The sequence below is a fragment of the Marmota marmota genome, unplaced genomic scaffold, assembly GCF_001458135.2.
Source record: "Marmota marmota marmota unplaced genomic scaffold, marMar, whole genome shotgun sequence".
NCBI classification, from domain to species: Eukaryota; Metazoa; Chordata; class Mammalia; order Rodentia; family Sciuridae; genus Marmota; species Marmota marmota.
This window is the reverse complement of record NW_025999900.1, coordinates 25,966,643-25,986,298: the sequence shown is the minus strand read 5'-3', so window position 1 is coordinate 25,986,298 and position 19,656 is coordinate 25,966,643. Positions and strand designations below refer to the sequence as shown.

Sequence of the window (19,656 nt, the reverse complement as noted above, 5' to 3'; positions counted from 1 at the left end):
TAGATGGTTTGTAGTGGAATGTGCTCATGGGAAGAAGAGGAATTTAAACAACAGCAAAAGGAGCAACCTTCTTGTGTCAGGAATACATTCATACTTGGGGCCTGGACAAGTATCTGTGAGTCCCGCTCTGCATGACCCTCAGGACTCTTTCAACACATGGGACTGTGGGGCTCAGTGGACTGTGTCTCAGTCATCATCGTGTCCTGGGAACCCAGTAGAGTGCCTGCCTCACAGTGAGGCCAACATGTCTTTGCTATTGTAGCCCTGAGTCAGAATAAATTAGTTCATGTTGTCTTGCTGAGTGCATGTTAGATAACATTCAAGACTGTAACACTCATAGACATCCTGTCCTATATTCCAAAGTCACTTTATAAGTGTCTCACTCTTAAAACTTCTCTAGATTGAGGGGCAGGGAATGCAAACCAGCATATCTCATATCTCTGCTGGGAATCCACAGACAGGAACTGATTTTTGTCATGACTGATTTTTTTTTAATCCTTTATTTATTTTGTGAAGAAAAAGAGCAAATTCTCAAGCAATCTACTGTGCAAAGGGAATTAAACAGTTAACTAATCTTTGCATTTGAAAGCAATCCTTGTGACGTCAAATTGATGAAGCCAATAAATATACTCAGAAAAGCCTTGGATGTCTTTTAGGTGAAAGGCTAAGTTCCTTTAAAAAGTGCCTTCAAAAATTAAGAAAGTAAAATTGAAACAGTTGAGTAATAACCATTTTTTTTTTTAAAAGTCTTCTTTGGATTTGTAACGATTATTTTTGGAGTCTGGAGGAATGTATGCATGTTCTTGTCTATCAAGCCTTTCTCCCTTGCATCTCTTGAGGGTTTCCCTCACATACCTACCCCCTGAGCCTCATCCTGGCTCTGGACCATGCCTGCATTTTCCTGAGGTTTTGTCCTCAGAGACACTGACTGTCAGGGCTTCCTCATGCCCTCAGATGCTGTCACTCCAAATGGCAGCTTAACACACTGCCTTAAAAATTCCATTGTCAAGGGGAAGTGTGGATTCTCCTGTGAAGAATGTTAATCACCCTATAAGTAGCCCATATGAGAGCCATACAGTAGTTCCTATAGTAACTACCAGATTGTTGGAGAAAGGCCATTTTCTTCTTTTGCCAGCTACAGATGGAGAAATATCTCATTTCCTTCAATGGAAAAGGAAGGTGAGGTGGGCAAAGCAATCTTTAAAATGGAAACTTTGTATTAAAAAGAAGTGCCTGTAAATTGTTGCTGATCAAATACATGAAAACGTCGTCAAGACTTATTATGGTGGTGTTTGGGTGCTGTTTAACATTTAAAGACTATACCATTTTGGTGGAAAATTGTAAAGACAAGTTTTCAAAGATCATTTAATTCTAGTTAATGCTTAAGAACGTGAAAAGCATAAAGCACTCCCTTCACTAAATAGACCTATCAGCAATGCATATTTCCCCTTAGTTCTTTAGTAGTTGAAGCAATACACATATGCTTCTTAGAGAAGAGCAGACATGGCTTCTTTTTCCAAATTCAGCAATTCATTTGTATGTATTAAAACTATCATCCCTAATTCTTTTCCCTAATGCATTCTATCCAGACTTAAATTGTGGGGAAAATTTAAATGTGTTACATTAAAAATTTTTGAATCAGAATAAAGTTTCAATTCTGTTCTTGGAATAAATACCTCTTTTGTCTAAATTAGTTGTACTACAAAATATATTAATAGTTTGGGGGATATGAATTATGAAGATGAGTTTTTTTTAATTTAAAAAATCCTCTAAATATAAACTTAAAAATAAACCCAAAGTGTATTACTCCTGAATATAGGATTTTTTTTTCTTCTATTTTTAATCTGGTCCTCAGATGCCTGATTAACAATGCTTATTCCTATTTCTCTTCCCTGGTCATCAGTTATCCTGGCACTTTAAATGGCAAATACTAATCTTGGTGAAAGTGCATTGAAAAAGCCTTGTTATTGTTTGTTCACAGATACTTAGATGATGCACTGCTTTCAATAGTGCTCTGTGCTTTCAGCATCAATTTTAATTATAATATTGTTATACGGGTCAAGCTGGTACCCAGCATTGTTTCAGTGTCTCTTCTCCAAACCTGAAATTCCCCATGTCAAAGTCGTACATAAACACAGAGGAGTTTCCCGTTAGCAGATGCAATTTATAACTGTAGGCAGAACTCTGCGGTCCAGACTGATTATGAAGATTTAATCCCAGGTTACATGCAAACATAGCAGTTTTCATTTTGATAGGGAAATGTGTGTGTGTGTGTGTGTGTGTGTGTGCGCGCACACACACACACACATACACACACACATCATAAACTTCCATAGCTCTGGTGAAAACCCTCCCTGGCTTCCTTGCCTCACAGTGAGGAAGGCTAATTGAGATTCTTCAAGGGAAATCCCTTTTCTTTTCCTTGGTAGCCAGGGAAAGACTCATTAAGCATTCTGTACTCCATTCTTTAGCAGACCCTGACTTTGCTCAGCCCAAATGCTGAAGCCCAGGGAGTGATGTCTGCGGATTCCATTAAGCACGTATTTTGGGCCTCCCTTCTTCAGTGTGGGAAAAGATCCTTGCTTGCTCCTTGGATGAAAGTCAGAAGGCAGCCAGGAGAGGTGACCTGGCATGAATCTTGCCTTTTTAGTGGCTGAATGATTCCATTCTCAAGATACTGATACTACCTGTAGAACTTACAGGCTGCAATCTCCTAGGATTCTATATTGTTCCCCACAGCTTTGGGAGAGGGGGTGAGAAGGCACCTCTAACACAATCTTCCCTACCTGCTGATGATGACTTTTTCCTAGTAAAACAAGCTATGGCACCCGTGCCGCAGTGTCTTCACTTTGGAATACCTCTTTCAGGGGATTCCTTCTGTAGCAAGCCTAGCTGTAGTTCCCCGCCTGTGCCCTCAACTGTGCTGGCCAGGGATGATGTGGGGAGGGCTACAAAGGAAAAGGGCAAGGCAAGGCACAAGGCAAGGAGGGCCATGACTTTCCCCCTTTTCATTATGTGTGTCCACTGAGCTGTCCTGTTTCTGTTTTGTAATGGGTTCTTCTATGGCAAGTTGACCTTTTGGTTGAATAGGTCAAACTCCCACGGAGTGCTAATCCTCAGCCTTCCTCAGGGGTGTGCATCCCTGGAGGTGAGGAGCCCTGGCCAGGAATATGACTGGGCGTGTGTGGTAGATTTCTGAAAGAGGATTGTCTTTTATTGCATAGAATTAATTCACAAAGACCACCGTGTGAGATTATGCCGAAGAATCCAGATTGGGACTTTTTTTTTGGGGGGGGGGGGTAATTTACAATTTACTAATTTACAATTGACATTGTTAGGTGGGGGTAAAACTAATTTTTTCAGACATATGTTTTAGACTATGGTTTCCTTACGTGTCTTCTACTTTTTAATGAGAATAAGACCACATGCATGGTCCTATAATTTCATCAGATCATTTGGGGGTTTCTGAAAGAGATGGTCAGGTCAGGATTTGCTTAGCTGATTTTTTAAAATTAAAAAAATAATACTTCTCCCTATATATTTCTTCCATTTAAAGTCTCTTAAAATCTCGGCTGTTTTGTTTTCAACTCTTCTAAAACATGAGAAAGTAGGATTGTGGTGCTTGTTAATGACAGTAACAAAGTGTACCTACTTTTGTTTTAAATGGCTTTTTCTGTTGGACTATTTATTGGGTTTTATAACACTAGTTACTTTACGGTAAGTAGCTAAGAGATTTTTTAACATCAGATTGGCACTCAGAAAATCTTAAAAGATTTTTAAGTTATATTATTATGGTTTTATTTTTTTTCTTGTGACAATCTCTATAAGATCTTCAAAGTATACAGCTCTCATGCCTCACTGTCTGGAGTTAGTGACATAATCTTCATAGATAAGGGATCACTCGTTCCATTTATTTATCAATGTGCATGTGTGTGTGCACACACGCACGCATGTATGTGTAGATGTGCACTTTGTTTGGTTTAGTGTTCTTTAAATTTCAAAAGATTAGCTTTTAGTTGAAGAAACAAATGAAATATGTCAGATGAAACTCTTACTGTTCAGCAATAATGAGTATAACTTGAGCCTGGCATGGTGGTGGATGCCTGTAATATCAGTGATTCATGAGGCTGAAGCAGAAGGATCACAAGTTCAAGGCCAGCCTCAGCAACTTAGTAGGACCTTGTCCCAAAATAAAATATAAAATGAACTGGTCAATGTAATTCAGTGAAAAAGAGCCCCTGGGTTCGACATCCACAGTACCAAAATAATGATGATGATGATAATAATAATAATAATGGTGATGATGTTATAGGGGGGGAAGAAGGGAGTGGGGGTTTAGAAAATGTCAACTTCTAAAATAGAGAAATCTGAGAGCAATTCATAATCCATGTTATTTTTCTGAAGATGATGGACCTCATTGAGGAAATGCTCTTTAGTCCTTCTTTGAGCATTAATGATACTCTATAAACACAATGAGATTAACAAAAAAACCAAAATAACTATGTTCACAGTATTCCTGTATTATCAGTGTCTCAATTCTCAAAATGCCAAGTGTGATAGAATAAGTGCAAGATAAGAAGTCTGTATTTAACATCTATTCAGTTACCAATAATGCTAGAGTTAAAGCAGGACTTCTCACAGGGGCATAATGGGCCCCTGTTTAACATATTTATGTTGGTTGTAAAATTAGGAAGTGTCATTACAGACCCACATCACCTGCATAAGTGCAAAACATATAAATCAAGAGAAGTTCCAGTGCCATAAAAATGCCATTGAATAGAATAGCATGAAACTACTTACAAGATACTTGTATATTGTGCTAGCATGTATGAGGGTGCACTCTCAGGTTTCTGGAGGATTTGAAGAACAAAGAATAACTGTGCAGGTAGGACTTATAGACCTACGACCTGATGAAGACATTTATTTAGAGAGCAGCCTAAACAGCCTAACAGAGGAAAGGCAGGAAAAGAAAGGCCAAAGATAGCCAGGCTTGAACAACCCCTGCCTGTTATTCAAGACAACTGTTTCCGGGCTTCTAGAAAGCATTTTAGTTGCTATCTGTTATTACTGGAGCTTTCCTCATGGGCCTTCTAACAAATAATGCTTCTTTATATTTCCTGAGGTTTTAGGATCCCCTGTATGTTAGTGGCCCTTGCTTTCTTGGCCCTCTCTTAATCCAGTTCTTCATAGAACAGTTCATGTTCTGTAAAGTTAGTCTATTCTTTTTTAATGAGGTGCAATGGTTTATTTTGAACTTCGTAATTGAAAGCCTTGAAGTGCCCCCCAAATTATGAACTATTAATAAGGATCTTTCTGAATCCTAATTACTGCCTCTGAAAGAAAGTGGACACTTTAGAAATTTTTCAACTCCCCTCTTCTCCCTCCCCAAAGCCACCCACCCCCATAATCTTAAAAAAAAAAAAAAAGGCTGCAGATTTTATTCATGTGGGATCATTCACACCAAGCTACCATAATGTGCAATTAACACTCTAGAAACTGAAAACAGTATTCAGCAAGACAGCTGCATTATCAAAAATGCCAAAGGAGTTTTGAAGGGAGTAATGTGCATGTTAGAATAGAAAATTAATCAGAAACGCATGCACACACACACACACGCACACACACACGGTAGTGCTGTCTTAAATATATCTGAATATTAAAAATTTTTAAGTCCTATGTCCATACTTACAATAAAGATTAATTTCAGGATGAAAAACTGAATTTTTTTCTGTTTTAAAATTATTAGTTGTATGTTTTGCTCCTGAAGCTAATGAGGATGTTAGAGTAGAAATCTCCCAGATCCCTTCCAGCTGGAATTTTTTTTAAAATAATTATCACTCTTCAATTATATTTTATAAATTTTCTCATTGAAAAAAATATCCCTTTTATTTTTCTCTTGCCAGTAATAATGATACTTAACACTCATGCTATTTTCAAAGTGCTTTTCAGACATTGCAAACACTGACTTTCAATTGCAGGGGTAAACTCCCTACTTTTGCACAGCACAATAATCGTAAGTGCATTTATAGCATAATCCCTACTAAGCTACGGATACGACCGACTGACTTAGTAACTGAAATGAAACAGGATTCTCCCAGCAGCATTTTGCTGGAATTTTCTTGTTAACTAGCTGAAAGTGTTTTTAACCATAAGAAAGCAGGGGATTTTGATTTCTATTTTCAATTAGTGGTATCTAGGCTCAAAGAAGCAGAGGTTTATGATAAAATTTTCAAGAGAAGCAGGACACAAAGAATTCACTTGTTGGACATTTAGATCTGAACATTTCCTTTTATAACTAAGAGCAGAGTTTTAGATTTTTATGATGCTTAAGAACAATAAACAGCCACAAAAGTAAACAAACAGCCTCCCCTCTAAAAAAAATATAAAAAATAAAAATAAAGAAAGAAAGAAAAAAACCTATCTAGTAAAAGAGGTTTAAAAGCACATTATCAATCCATGTTAAAAAAGAAATTGGAAAAGGAGGACCTGTAATTATGAATTCCACAAATAGAATTCTTTAGGCCCACTTTTGTTTAAGACTGTGGGGCCTCCTGAAGTGGCAGGTGCCTTCGTGCAAAGTTTGTGGGCTATGTCTTGAAGAGGGCCTACCCCAAGCTAATATTAGAACAGTAGTATTTGGGAACTGCTAGTCAGGGGTCCAGATAAACTGCTTGTCAACCCTGTAGAACAGTTACATGTAAACATTTGGTAAATATGAATTTCAACCATCTTAGTCCTAGTTCAAAATGTCATTCATGATAATCTCTTATCTGATATTCTTTTCGTATCAAATTGTGATGAAGTCATTTCATTAGAAAATTACAAGGAATGCCCTATTTGGTATTTCTAGCCCAGAGGACGCAAAATGTTTATGTATGGAGGGGCAGTCAAAAGGTGTTTAAAAAATATTAATACCTTTATTTTAAAGGAATATGAACATTCATATGTTTTTACACCAGTGTCAGAAAAACAATACAAAAGAAAATTATTTATTTTTATTTTTATGTTTTGTCTCTAGATGTTGCTATTCAACCTAAGCTATTCATAAGTCCAAACAACTCAGAACCAAAGTTAATAGTAGGTAGTGTTTCTTTCAGATGTCATTGATATTGTAACTAGATGGTGATGCAATTGGAGAGAAATTAAGCTGCAGGCATGAAATCAGAGCTCCAACTTAATTATTTTTCTTCCTTTTCTTTCTTTTTTTCCTTTCTTTCTTTTTTTTTTTTTTTAAGTTATAGGTGCACAACGAAGGAGAAGCCCCAGCGCACTAGCCATTGAAGTATTTGAAGCACATTTGGGAAGTCACATTTTGCAGGTACCTGTAAAAGAAAAAGAAGCTTGCTTATATTTTACCAAAAAAAAAAAATAATCATAGATTGACTTTTATATTTTGGTAAATTTTTGAAATTTCAAATATGTGTTTGTTGTTATTTTATCTTGGAACTCTGAAATTCTTATGAATTTTTTTTCTCCTTTTTAGAAAGTCATCCATTGAGAGAATATTAATGAGAAAGGGAGGGCAAGTATTACTTGTGCTGTAATCATTTAGATGGGTTGCTCTATTTAGTCAATGTGCAATGTATAGTTAACTGGCTGTTCCCAGAGTGATTGTGCATATGTTGTGTTTGTAAGTGGATATATGTGTGTGTCTTTGGAGCTATATATTGTTTTCGAAGAGCAAAGTTTTGTTGTAAAAGTACTGTGACATTTTTATGTGTTGCCAAACTTCAGTTCTTTGCTTGAGTTTATATTTGTTACGTGCTTCTAATATTAATGTTTGTCTCTCCAAATTAGAAAATTTCTCAGGGTGACATTTTTTGAAATCTATTTTTAAGTAAAGAAGACTAGTAATAATTGATATTTTCCCCAGTGAATTTCCTAACAAATAAATGTGAAGGTTACTAGGATGAAGCTATAGTTATTTAACCCTACAAGAGACTCATTCCCAGCTCAACATCTCACTTATTGAAAAACTTTTTCTTAACACTAAGCCATCTATTCAATACTTTTGCGTTCATACATGGGCAATTATTCTACATTATTCCTGCTTCCAGGATAAATGTTGCCATGACCAAATTTTCTTTTAATTGTGAAAGATATTTTTACCTGGAACTTGAGAAGCAGACATGTTTGGGATATTTAGGCAAGTTGCTATATTTTTAAAAAGGTTACATTTTTCTTAGATAAACTTCGTGGCAAAATAAAAGTAAATTCCAAATTCCTGTCTATCTGGAGTTAAAAAATTACCTCAATGGTGCTTTCATTTTCTAGAGATTCAAAAGTAGTATTGAATCTAGCACATTATTCCCTAAAGTATGTATACTACAAGCCTCCTCCTAGTTCTCCCTGGAAAAGTAAGGTAATTCATGGTTCAATCCCAGGAGTTTTCCAGAGCAGTTCTTTTGCTGGTAGTTTCAGAATCACTGGACCCTTGCTGAAAGGGTGTGTTCATGGGCCTCAACCTGGGTCTACTGAATCAGAGATATAGGATCAGGACCAGGAATTTATCATTTTCGATAATCTTCTGAGATAATTTTAATGTTGTTAAGATCTGGGAAATTAAAATTCACATTTGGAAATATGAGGACTTGAGAATTCTGACTTCATTTATTCTGTATTTCTCATTTTTTCCATTAATACATGTTAATATCTCAGAACTGATATTTCTTCAAACCCACTTTAAGAGATGCTATTCCATTGTGTACATACAGTTTCAAGTTACTTTGGCAGTAACCCAGGATTAGTGTTAAGGGTACAGAAAGGATTATATTTCTTTCCAGATTTTATTTTATTTTTTAAAGAGAGAATTTTTAAAAAATATTTATTTATTTATTTAATAGTTTTCAGTGGACACAACATATTTATTTTATTTTTATGTGGTGCTGAGGATCGAACCCAGCGCCCTGTGCATGCCAGGCAAGTGCGTTACCACTTGAGCCACATCCCCAGCCCCAGATTTTAAAATTTTTATATCCTTCTTTCCTGTACATACTTTGTTCAGAATCTCCATTATAAGTTTTGTGTGAGCCCTGACATATATTGTTGGATTGTGATGTTATTCAGGATTACTTCTGTTTATACCCTTAAGCAATCAGTGCTTAAGAATGAATCAATGAAAAAAAAAAAAAAACGTTCAAAGAATGGCCCTAGATGATCACTATCTTCTAATTTTATTCTGGAAATCAAGATTCCAAAATCCTATGGGAGAGTGACTTAGGAATTGCAAAAATTAAAAACTAATATAGAACTTAAGATTTGAATCAAATATAACTCAGCATAAAAATATAGATTGGCTCTCTCTCAAGTGCCCATTCAATATTAAGCTTCTTTGAGAGAGAGGATCTAATAGGAGGCTGCTTGCTCTTCTCCACACTGAGTGGCTACACTCTGTTCAGACACTACATTTTAAGAGAAGTCTAGACCTCTGGATGTCATTTGGAAGAAAATAACCAGTCTAGCAAGTGAACTAGAAATCATGTTACATGAAGAATAACAAAGAACCTGGGGAAGTTTAGTTTGGAACACACATAACTTAAAAGGACATTAATGCCCATTCTATATATTTGAAGACCTCATTAAAAAAAATAGATGGTTTTGGTTTGACTTCAGAGTAAAGAAAAAAGGAAAGAGGATGGGGTGGTGGTGGTAGGTGGTGTACAGCTGAAGAAGAAAAAAGAAATCACACCCAAATACACATGTGGGGTATGTTCAAATCTGTTGACTTTAAAATGTAAGTGGTTTCATAGATATGCTAACAAGAAATTCAAGCAATGATCTTGAAATTTCCATAGAGACTAGTACTTTTTGTATCATTTGGTTTTTAATATTAATGGTAATGGAGTAGAAGAACTACATAGTCTGTATGGAATTGTATACTATTTTATTCTCTTAAGCAAAAGTATTGTGGGCAAGATGGGGTTGGGAGGTAGTATTATCAGGAAGAGCATCCTTTAGGTTATGTAATTAGTTGCCTTGCCTAATTATCAGGGAAATCCTTAAGCCTGTAGATTCCATGTCTATGGCATCTTCAACGATATCTCAAGGTTCTGCAAGGTTAAGATGATTTCTACATCTTGTTTCAAGAGGGTCTATGGTAGAGTCTGATTGATTCCTGGCATCTTGGGATAAATTCTTCATTTCTTTTCTACTTCGTACCCTTTCTTCTCTTGCAAATACTTTATAAAAGCTGTTCTCAATAAGGTGGAGGTATGGTTTCTGCCCTCACAGTTTATGTCACTTACCCTCCTTCCAAAATTTCAGATACTTAGTAAGAACACAATATTCATTGTATGTGGCTGCCATCTTTAACTACCTTGCATTCCTTTGAGGAAACAGGAACCAGGAGTGAAGAATGTTAAACTGGTCAAGTATGATAGGGCTTCAAAAGAGCAAAGACTCTAGAATTGGCCATGAAATGTTAAAAATGACATCTCAAAGTTGTTGATGGATGAATAGGAGTTTCTTAGGTGAAAAAAAAAATAGAAGAATATTCTAATCAAAGGGAGTATCAAACACAAAGGCAAGGGAGCAAGAAATAGATCTTGTTGGGGGACTGTTAGTGTGTTTGATATGATGGCTGTTTCACATGTTCAGGAAGCACATAAGACATGAAGGTGGAGAAATTACATGAACCATGTGTGACAGGCCGAGGGAGCCAACCCAGGAGGTGAGGACTTGATTCTCTAACTAGTGATGAGCCAATGGAGATGGCTTTTATGTGGGAAGTGACAGGAAGGATTCGGTTTATTTCTGGAGTTATCAAAATACAGTGTCTAGGAAGTCTTTTGAGTTATGAGAGCCTGATATAAAGAGACCATTTAGGAAATTGTTACAACATTTCAAGAAAGAAAGTGAAGATCTTCTCCAAGGTAGAGTTCTGTGAATGGGGCGGTATTATGAAACTGAGATAGGATCATTGGCACAAGGTCATTAAGTAGAGGGGACAGACTAGGAAATGGAAGGATTAATGATGGTCACAGGTTCTCTAGATTGGTAGCTAGCTATCCTGATCCTTTTGCCTGAGAGAAATTTAAAGGGATATTTTCTTAAATAGCCAAGTTGATATGAGGTGAGCAGTTGTAATCCTGGGTCTGATCCTCTGAAGCAGTGTTGAAGCTAGGGCTGAAAATAGGGCTTGGAAATACTAATCACTGGTGTTGAAATAAATGGCAGTTCAAATCAAGGAATGGATTGAAAACCCATGGAACTGATGTAGAGCAAAGAGAGAGTTAAGGAGCATATGGGGGCAAGTTGTCACTTATAATGCAAAGAGAAAAAGAGAAGACAAAAAGGAATAGGACACCACAGAATTTGATTTTGTTAGGGGAAGAAATATTAATAATGTCAAGGTAGCTGAAGATAAATCTTTAATAGGGTAAATACTGAAGAGATGCCTTAAGTTTTTTCAATTGAAACAGTTGCACTGGAGTGTTAGGTGTAGAAGATAAACCTAACACATGGCAGAAGGCAAAGGAGAAGAATGTGGATGTTCGTAATAAAAGAAGTGCAGGAGATGAAATGATAGTGCCAATGAAATATTTCGTATTTCATGCTGTGAGACTGTGTTTATATGTCTGAGATTTATGGGGCTAAGCAGTTTGTGCATATCAGAAGATAGATGGAAAACAAGCTCTGTTAGCCAATTATATGCTCTTTAGCAATCCGCCTTTTTAAAATCAATATCTTGTGGTCATATCTGTGTTAAGAAAGGATTGATTTTCATTATTATTAATGGCTAAATGACACACCATACTATGGATGTTTCATAATTTATTTAACTATTTTGCACTATTGGATATTTTGCTTATATCTGAAAGTTTGCATTTCTAATGCAAATACCAACTGAGAGGGTGTACATGTATGTGTGTTTCAATTAGAAGAACCTAGTCCAAATGGATTTTAGCATAGGTTGATTGAAATTTTACTAAGTTTTATGTATTGTGCTAACTTTTCTTCTCATATCATCAAATATTCACAATATGTACCCAGTGAGATAGGTACTGTGGTTGTGGTTATGTTTGTTTTCAAATTAAGTCAGCTAAAACTTAGAAAACTAAAATAACTCAAGTTTACATGTCTTTAGGTAACAGAGTAAAATTTGAACTCAGGATGCTAAAGCTAGATTGAAATACTTCCCAAGCAATGGTGAGAGCATTTTAAAAGACAGTTATTTTAAGAGTGAAAAATTAAGATAATTATAGTTGGAGTGAACAGGATTAGGAAACTGACTGAATTTGGAGGGTGAAGGAGAGGTTAGATCAAAATACCAGTGAGGGGCTGACAGCAGCAGGTGCCATGCTTCCCTGCTACCTGCATCTCCAACGCTGTTTCATTGAAATACAAACCACATTTCCCTTGGTGTATAGAGGTTGAGGGTAGGAGATGAGGATGAACTTCTTAATTTTTGATGCATCCATACTGTGACTATAATGAGTGTTTTTATTTTGTATATCTAATTCACCATATTTTTTCTTAGGAAATTTGATGAAATTTCTTAAAATTTCTTTTCCTCCTAAAGGGGAAAAAGCTGAATATTATGAGGATTCATCAATGTAAAATCAACTTCTGTGAGGCCAGTTTCCAAACAGTACTAGTGTATGGGGGCAGGACCAAGGCCCAGAGTTGTACATTGCCCAACTCAGGAGCCACCATTCTCACGGAGCCTTACTATTGACTGTGATCAGTTTTATGGTCCCAGTGGACCTGTAGCTATTAGAGGCATGAATTTTGGGAAAGAGCCAACTTCCCAAGGGAGGCAAGGGTTCAAGGGATGTCAGGGCTGTGAAGTGTACCTACTGGGCCTGAGTCAAGACATTTTAGTCATTATATTCCTCTTTGACTTTTTAAAGTTTAGCTGAGGAATGAGAAGGCAAGGAGTCAAGATTGTGGATTATACATTTGGTGACAGGCTAGGTAAAAATCCAAGAACTTCAGGAGATAATCATGCAGGATCTTTCCTAAATATGGTACATGTGACTAAGCACAAATTTGGTTTCTGCTTTGAAAGTTCTCCATAGGGCATTATTGTTTCTACTTCATTCTCTCCTTAGCATGAAAAAAATATGAATGGTATTTATTTTTACTTTTCCAGTTTAGTGACCAGATAGCATATTCATATTTTAACTTATTGAAGTTAACGAAACACAAAATGATAATAAATATCATCTTTGCAAGTCATAAAATTAACTAGCGGAATGGCTTTCCCTTAGGTGCCAGATTTATGAATGGAGTACTTTAATTATTTGTATGCCCTTAGCAGAAGGATTTGCTTTTTTTCACTCTGTAAATAATGTTTATATAATTGTTATAGAAAGTTGTAATATGTTTTTGCATACTCCATACTAATGCTACTTTACTCACTTGACAGGTGTTAAAACAATCAAATCAGACCTAGTAAGTGGAAGATATTTAAAGCTTATATTTGAATTCATTCTCAGCATTTTATATTAAACTGTATGTACATATATATTATACTACTGACATTATATAATACACATAATTACTAATAACTGTCATGTGCTTATAAAGTGATTGAAAGACAGTCTTTTGCTTAATATGTTTGGTATCATAAAATAAAACTTTATGATTTGCATGATTTTATCATAAGTACTCACATGTTTGTACAAAAATGACACAGGAATGAATTTATTATTTAAACTCAGTTAAAAAGGATATTCTGTAAGAAATGTCTTTTAAGTGGAAGTAATGGTATCACTATATCAATTTTGTGATTGGCCATATTACAAGAACCACCCCCTCAGGTCTAGGTCATTGCCCCTGCATTTTTTTGGTCAAAAGGGAATTTTCATATTGCTTTTAGAACATTTAGGCCCCAAACTGAAAGAGAACTTCCGTGGACAGATCCTTTGAGGGACCATAAAGAACCTCTACGAACATTTTAAAACTCTAGTACATCAGGTTCTCTGACAGTAGTAAAGGCTCAGTAGAATGGTTGTATGATTGTCTGTCTTCTATGGCATATCTAGGAAAATAGTTTTGCAAGGATAATTTATTAGTAGAATAACTCTGTTGTACAAAATGAATATATGGCTTATAGTGGACCATAGGAAAATAGTTTCATTAAGGTACGTGTTTTCTAAAAATACAGAGAAGTTACTCAAATTTAACTATTAACTTTTTTCTATTTATTAGACAAACTCATCAAGGATTTGTGTAAATGACATGGATGATGGCCTAAATGAACTGTCAGATTTCATTCATGTCTTTTTAAGTTTTCCCTCTCAAACCTTCCACTATGGAATATAGGATAGTACATAGACATGTCTCAAAAAAGAAAAAAAAAAAGCCTGTGGTTTTTTTATTATTTTTTTTTAGTTTTAGATGAACACAATACTTTTTTAAATTTTTATGTGGTGCTAAGGATCAAACACAGTGTCTCACACATGCAAGGTGAGCACCCTACCACTGAGCTGCAACCACAGCCCAAGCCTGTGTTTTTTTACAGAGTCTGTTATGGATCAGATTTAGAAGAAAATCAGGTTAAGATTTACATTTTAATTTCCATATTTCTATTGTTACTGACAATAGGTTGGTTAAGAATAGATGCTACAGCTGGAGTTGTAGCTCAGTGATAGAGCGCTTGCCTCGCATGTGTGAGGCCCTGGGTTCAATCCTCAGCACCACATAAAAATAAATTAAAAAAAGAACAAAAAGGTATCATGTCCATCTACAAATAAAAATAAAATGAATTTTTTAAAAACGAACAGATGCTGGACTCATAGTTGGTCCATATACCATTTTGGTGTTGCAGATTTATTGTCAGACAAATGAGAACATATGTATTCTCTACCAAAAATTTTTGAAAATTTGTATTGCTGTAATAAGGAAAGCAAAATAAATATTATCTTCTATATATCCTTGTTAGTGTTCAGGTACTTCAGGTCACAGTACCACTCCAGTCTCAGAGACCAGTCAACTATGGAACTGAAGATTCTGGTAGAGAAGATATACTGGAAGTATAGGCAAAAACAATGTATAGTTGACACTATAAAGTATACTTAAACAGTGTTGGGGTGGATGTAGAGAATGTCAAAAGGGCTGTTATCAATATCACCTTTAATTTCTTTCTGCAAAATAAATTAAAAGGTTAACTAATATGATTCAAAAATCTGGGCAAAGGAAAGTGAATACACCTAAAATAGCTCAAATGCTGACTAATATAAAAATACAAATTATTATTAAGATGCTGTCTAGCTAAGTCAACATTCCTTTTACATCTGATGGTAATGTTTTCAAAAGTCTTTTCTGCATAAGAGTAATGCCTTCGAGTGTATTTTCTATTTTAGTGATGAGATAGAATTTCAACTATTTATTTTATTGGAACTTATAAGTATCAAAGAAGTCATCACTAGGAATTTGAATTATCTTTTTCCTGATGGCTCTTGATAAAGTGCTATCCCTCTGGACATCAGCACTAAAATAAAATGAAATGATTTCAAATAATAGAGGCATTCTGAATTAATTCCTTCAGTTATGATAGAAGAAGGAGAGATAGGTGAGTGACCCTAAAGTCTCCCCATGATCTGGAATGGTAAGAAAATGTAAAACTAAATATAGGAAAAGAGAAAGTTAGTGAATATATTTGCATATGCAAATTAGCTTAATTGATACTGCTTGCCTCTACAGGGATTTTTCATTACAAACTGGAGTGCTACATTGTTCAGCTCATATTGAGTAATTTAGTAACTAATGAGACCAGTTTGCACTAATTTGCATATGATAAATGAGCTTAATTGCAGTAAATAACTTGGAGGCATAATTACTTAATTTTCCTGTGTTGCACGGCTTTTAAGTTCACGTATGAACAACTCAAGATAATTTTGCATATTTAAATTAGTTACTTTTAAATTTTCTTGAACAAAAAAAAAAGGAACACACCTTATCAATTGAGCTGTAAAACAATCAAAAGTAAGGATTGCAGAATTTTTATTTAAAAAGAAAGAATAGGAAAGAAAAGCAGAAATTTCTTAAATCTGTTATTCACCTCTTCCATATCTTCACCTCAAATAAGATAGCAGCATTGACATTTAGAAAAATGTTTTTAATGTTGAAAGTTAATTCATAACTTCGATTGGAAACTGGCCCAGGTTACTGTACATGAATAACTTTTGAAATCAATTTTATAGAATAGATGTGACATGTTCATTGCCTAGTTTGACAAACTAATATCAAGGTAGTCAGTTGGATCTCCCACCTGCAATGTGTTAGGTTTAATGAAGTAGGCAGCACTGTAACCGTGGCATTTGTTTTCTATCTAGATTAATGTTTCAAACTAACTGAATTGCATCTATTGGAGAATCTTGGTATGAGATGGCTATGAATGACCTCCTTATTGGTCTTCACATTATCTTAAGAATATATGTTTTATCAAAATCTCCATTTGCAAAATTGAAAAACTGAAGCATATATAGAGTTGATGGCAAACTATTATTTCATGATACCAAGTTGCCTTAAAATTTCATTTTGCAGGGAAAAGTATAATTTACTATTCAGAACCAACTTAGACCATATGAAATCATATTCATGATTATGAGAAGATATTATATAATTGTGAAAGTTTAAAACTTGTCATTTAAAAAAACAGAAGGGGACATTAGGGCTCTTCATTTGCTACAGTCTGGAAAAATAACTCATGAAAATTTTCTCTGAAAAGCTCAAATCCCACCAAGTCAGTATAAGTTTCCTATAGCTTTCAGAGGCATGCCAGAGCAGGTATTAATATTTGTATATTAAAAGTGTAAAATTTGAGGTCTTTCTATAATAGGTTCTCAGAAAATACCTGGTAAATAAAAAAATAAGCGAATAAATCTGAGGCAGAGTCAGAGTGAACCTCAGAACCCAGGGCTTTGTTTTATCTCCATGTTCTCAGGTCAGTGTTCATTCATATCCTCTGGACACAGAAAGAGTAGGCAAATTCAGTATCTGCAGAGATTTTTATATCCAGCCAATTTGAATTCATGCCTCAGCTTGCTAATTTCTTAACTGTGTAGACCTAGAATTATCTCTTGCCCTCTCTGAGCCTTGATTTCTTCATCTTTAAAATTGAAGAAAGGATTTTCTGGAGGCATGTTGTAAAGATAGTATAGTTCAAAGTGCTTGGTATAGAATCTTGTGTACAGAAAGTTTTTGATAAACAGCTAATGTTTCTGTCTATATGCAGAGTAGTCTAGGATACTGTGCAGGTTCTTAAGAAACATGTTAATGCTTATAGGAGCATTATCAATGTAGAAGAAATAAGGAACATTATCAATAAATCCTCAAGATAATTTTCATTTAATAGAACAAACATTGTTTATATTGATAGTATTTATATTTGACAGTATACATTAGTTCAAAATACACCATTTAAAAACGACCATGTATTTTTTACCTCAAATGAAAACCCTTCTCTTAAAAACCAAAGCAGTTGTCTAAATAGTCATTACCAACTTAGAAACAACTAGAAAAAACAACTTATAGAGGGACTCAAAATTGAAGTTTCTTTTAAACTAAGATGTGATGTGTCATTATTATTCTTATTATGTCTCAACTTTCTTAGAAAAATGGGAATAAAGAGCTAATAAGAATTCCAGAAGAGCTAGAAGATAGAACTAGTCCTCATCCATTGCTATAAATTATGTTTGCCAGACATTGAAGGGTACATATGATTTTCCTCATGCATGTTGCAGAAAAATCTATGATCTGTTATGCTGATAAGGGGTACCTTTCCACATGAAGACCAGAAGAGAGAACTCAGAGGGATTTTTATGATGGGGTGGGGGTGGGGGACAGCAGATACACATCATCCTGGGTTTTTATACACATCACTAACTTTGATTTGCAGGCTAAGCGCGTTCATTGTTTGCTAAGAAATATGTGAAATCTGTGGGTAGGGAAGGGCTTGAAGTCACTACTGTGAATGAAAGGCAAGGCATCTGGGCACTTAACTAAAACCAGTAAATGAGGACTTTCTAGTTGCAAAACAGATTATCTTGGGTGGTCAGGATCCAGGAAAACCAGACAATAAATCTTAAAGCACTGAGCTTCAGTTCAGTAAACATTTACTGAGTGCCTAATGTGTATCAAACTGGAGAAAATACTGGAGTACAAAATGAGTTATGTTTGACTCCTCAGCATTCCCACCATGAGTGGAGAAGACCAGGAAAAAAATAAAATAACATGGTTCCATGAGAGGCAGAACCATTATCAGTTGTACCTGGATTTGAATCCTGCTTTTAGATATTGAACTTAGGCAAAGTACTTAAACTCTCCAAGTTTCATTTTTTTTTTTTTCAGTGCAGAATGGAGATTTTTTATGTGGTTAAAAAAGAGATATATGATGCTTGCCCCCCCCAAACACACACACTGCAAGAGTACGTGCAGAGTACTGCAAGAGTTAGATGAGAATGGCTACACACAATGCCTAGCTTAGATGAGATACTATGCACAGAGCACATAGAGAGTGACAGCTGAAGAGAAGTTGATGGGTGGCCACCCTGTAGACACAACAGGAGGGAATCAGATCACCCAGCCTGAGGCTAATCAATGAGCACTTGCTATAATCACAAACCTACACAGTTCACCTTCTTTACACATACCTTTTTAACTTTGATATTCATGTAGGTCTTGGCGGGAGTAGTTGGAGGGTCTGACACATGCCTTCTTTTAGAATACTCACTTATAGTAAAGTCTGGGGAAAGAAAACAAAAGAGCAGCAATATCATTGCGATCAGGCAAATTTCATTTGTGGGCATGCTAAGAATATTGTTTGCGAAGTATGGAAACATCTTTAATTATTTCTCAGGTACTAAAGGTGACTGGATTATTTGAAGATTAAAATGGGACAGAAAGATAATTATACTGTCAATTTAAAAAGTGGGCAGAGGTCTCAAACTCATAAGGTTATGTGTAAATATGAATATGAATAATTTTCTCATTTGTAGGTATTTATAGCTCTGTGGTGATATATAAAGATATTCGCAAATCTGTGCTAGGTTACAATGTTCTTTTTGGCTTGAGAATAGTCCTTGGTGGGAGAAGACATCATATTCTTGTTACCCACATGAGCTAGGAATGACATAGAAGAGTGACACAGCTATCATTAACCTTGGATTCAAAACTCAGGCTGTGTGGCAGGGTCTGCTTTCTCTTCTCAGTCTCCAGAATTTCAAAAGCCTTTTGGGTTCATTTTGGGTTTGAGAAAGGTTTGGAGGGTGAGTGAATGGGAATGTACATTATTTCTCAGACTAAACTGATTGCAGACACCTGTGAATAGCCTAGAACAGTAGTATTCTGAGAAATTTGGGGAAAGTAGCTTAGAAGAATCAAACCAGAGTTACTTTAAAATATTTAGAAAATCTCTAAATATAATATGATCTAAATTGAATATATAATTGAACAATTATTATGATATAATGTATGCTATAGTCTTCCTCACTAGCTTTCTAAAGACAGAAAGATTATCAAAGAAAAATATTCCATAAGAAGTTGTTGGTGTGTGTGTTTGTGGGGGTGGGCAAGCATCATATATCTCTTTTTTAACCACATAAAACGGGAGGCGGATATTAAATAAAAAAATTATACACACACAGGGTAAACAAAAGAAGAAGAAGAAAACAAAAGCCAACTATTTGATTTTCTGTAAATCAAATAAAT

At 35.3% G+C, this 19,656-nt stretch overlaps 1 protein-coding gene across 1 annotated transcript in view; it reads left to right on the top strand.

The window, feature by feature from the left end:
• Npas3 (neuronal PAS domain protein 3) overlaps positions 1 to 19,656 on the top strand; it is an 828,669-nt gene that overhangs the window by 395,821 nt on the left and 413,192 nt on the right. Inside the window, exon 5 of the mRNA XM_048798441.1 lies at positions 7,242 to 7,318. Coding sequence (XP_048654398.1) covers positions 7,242 to 7,318 — 77 coding nt within the window. The remainder of the gene's footprint in view (positions 1 to 7,241; positions 7,319 to 19,656) is intronic.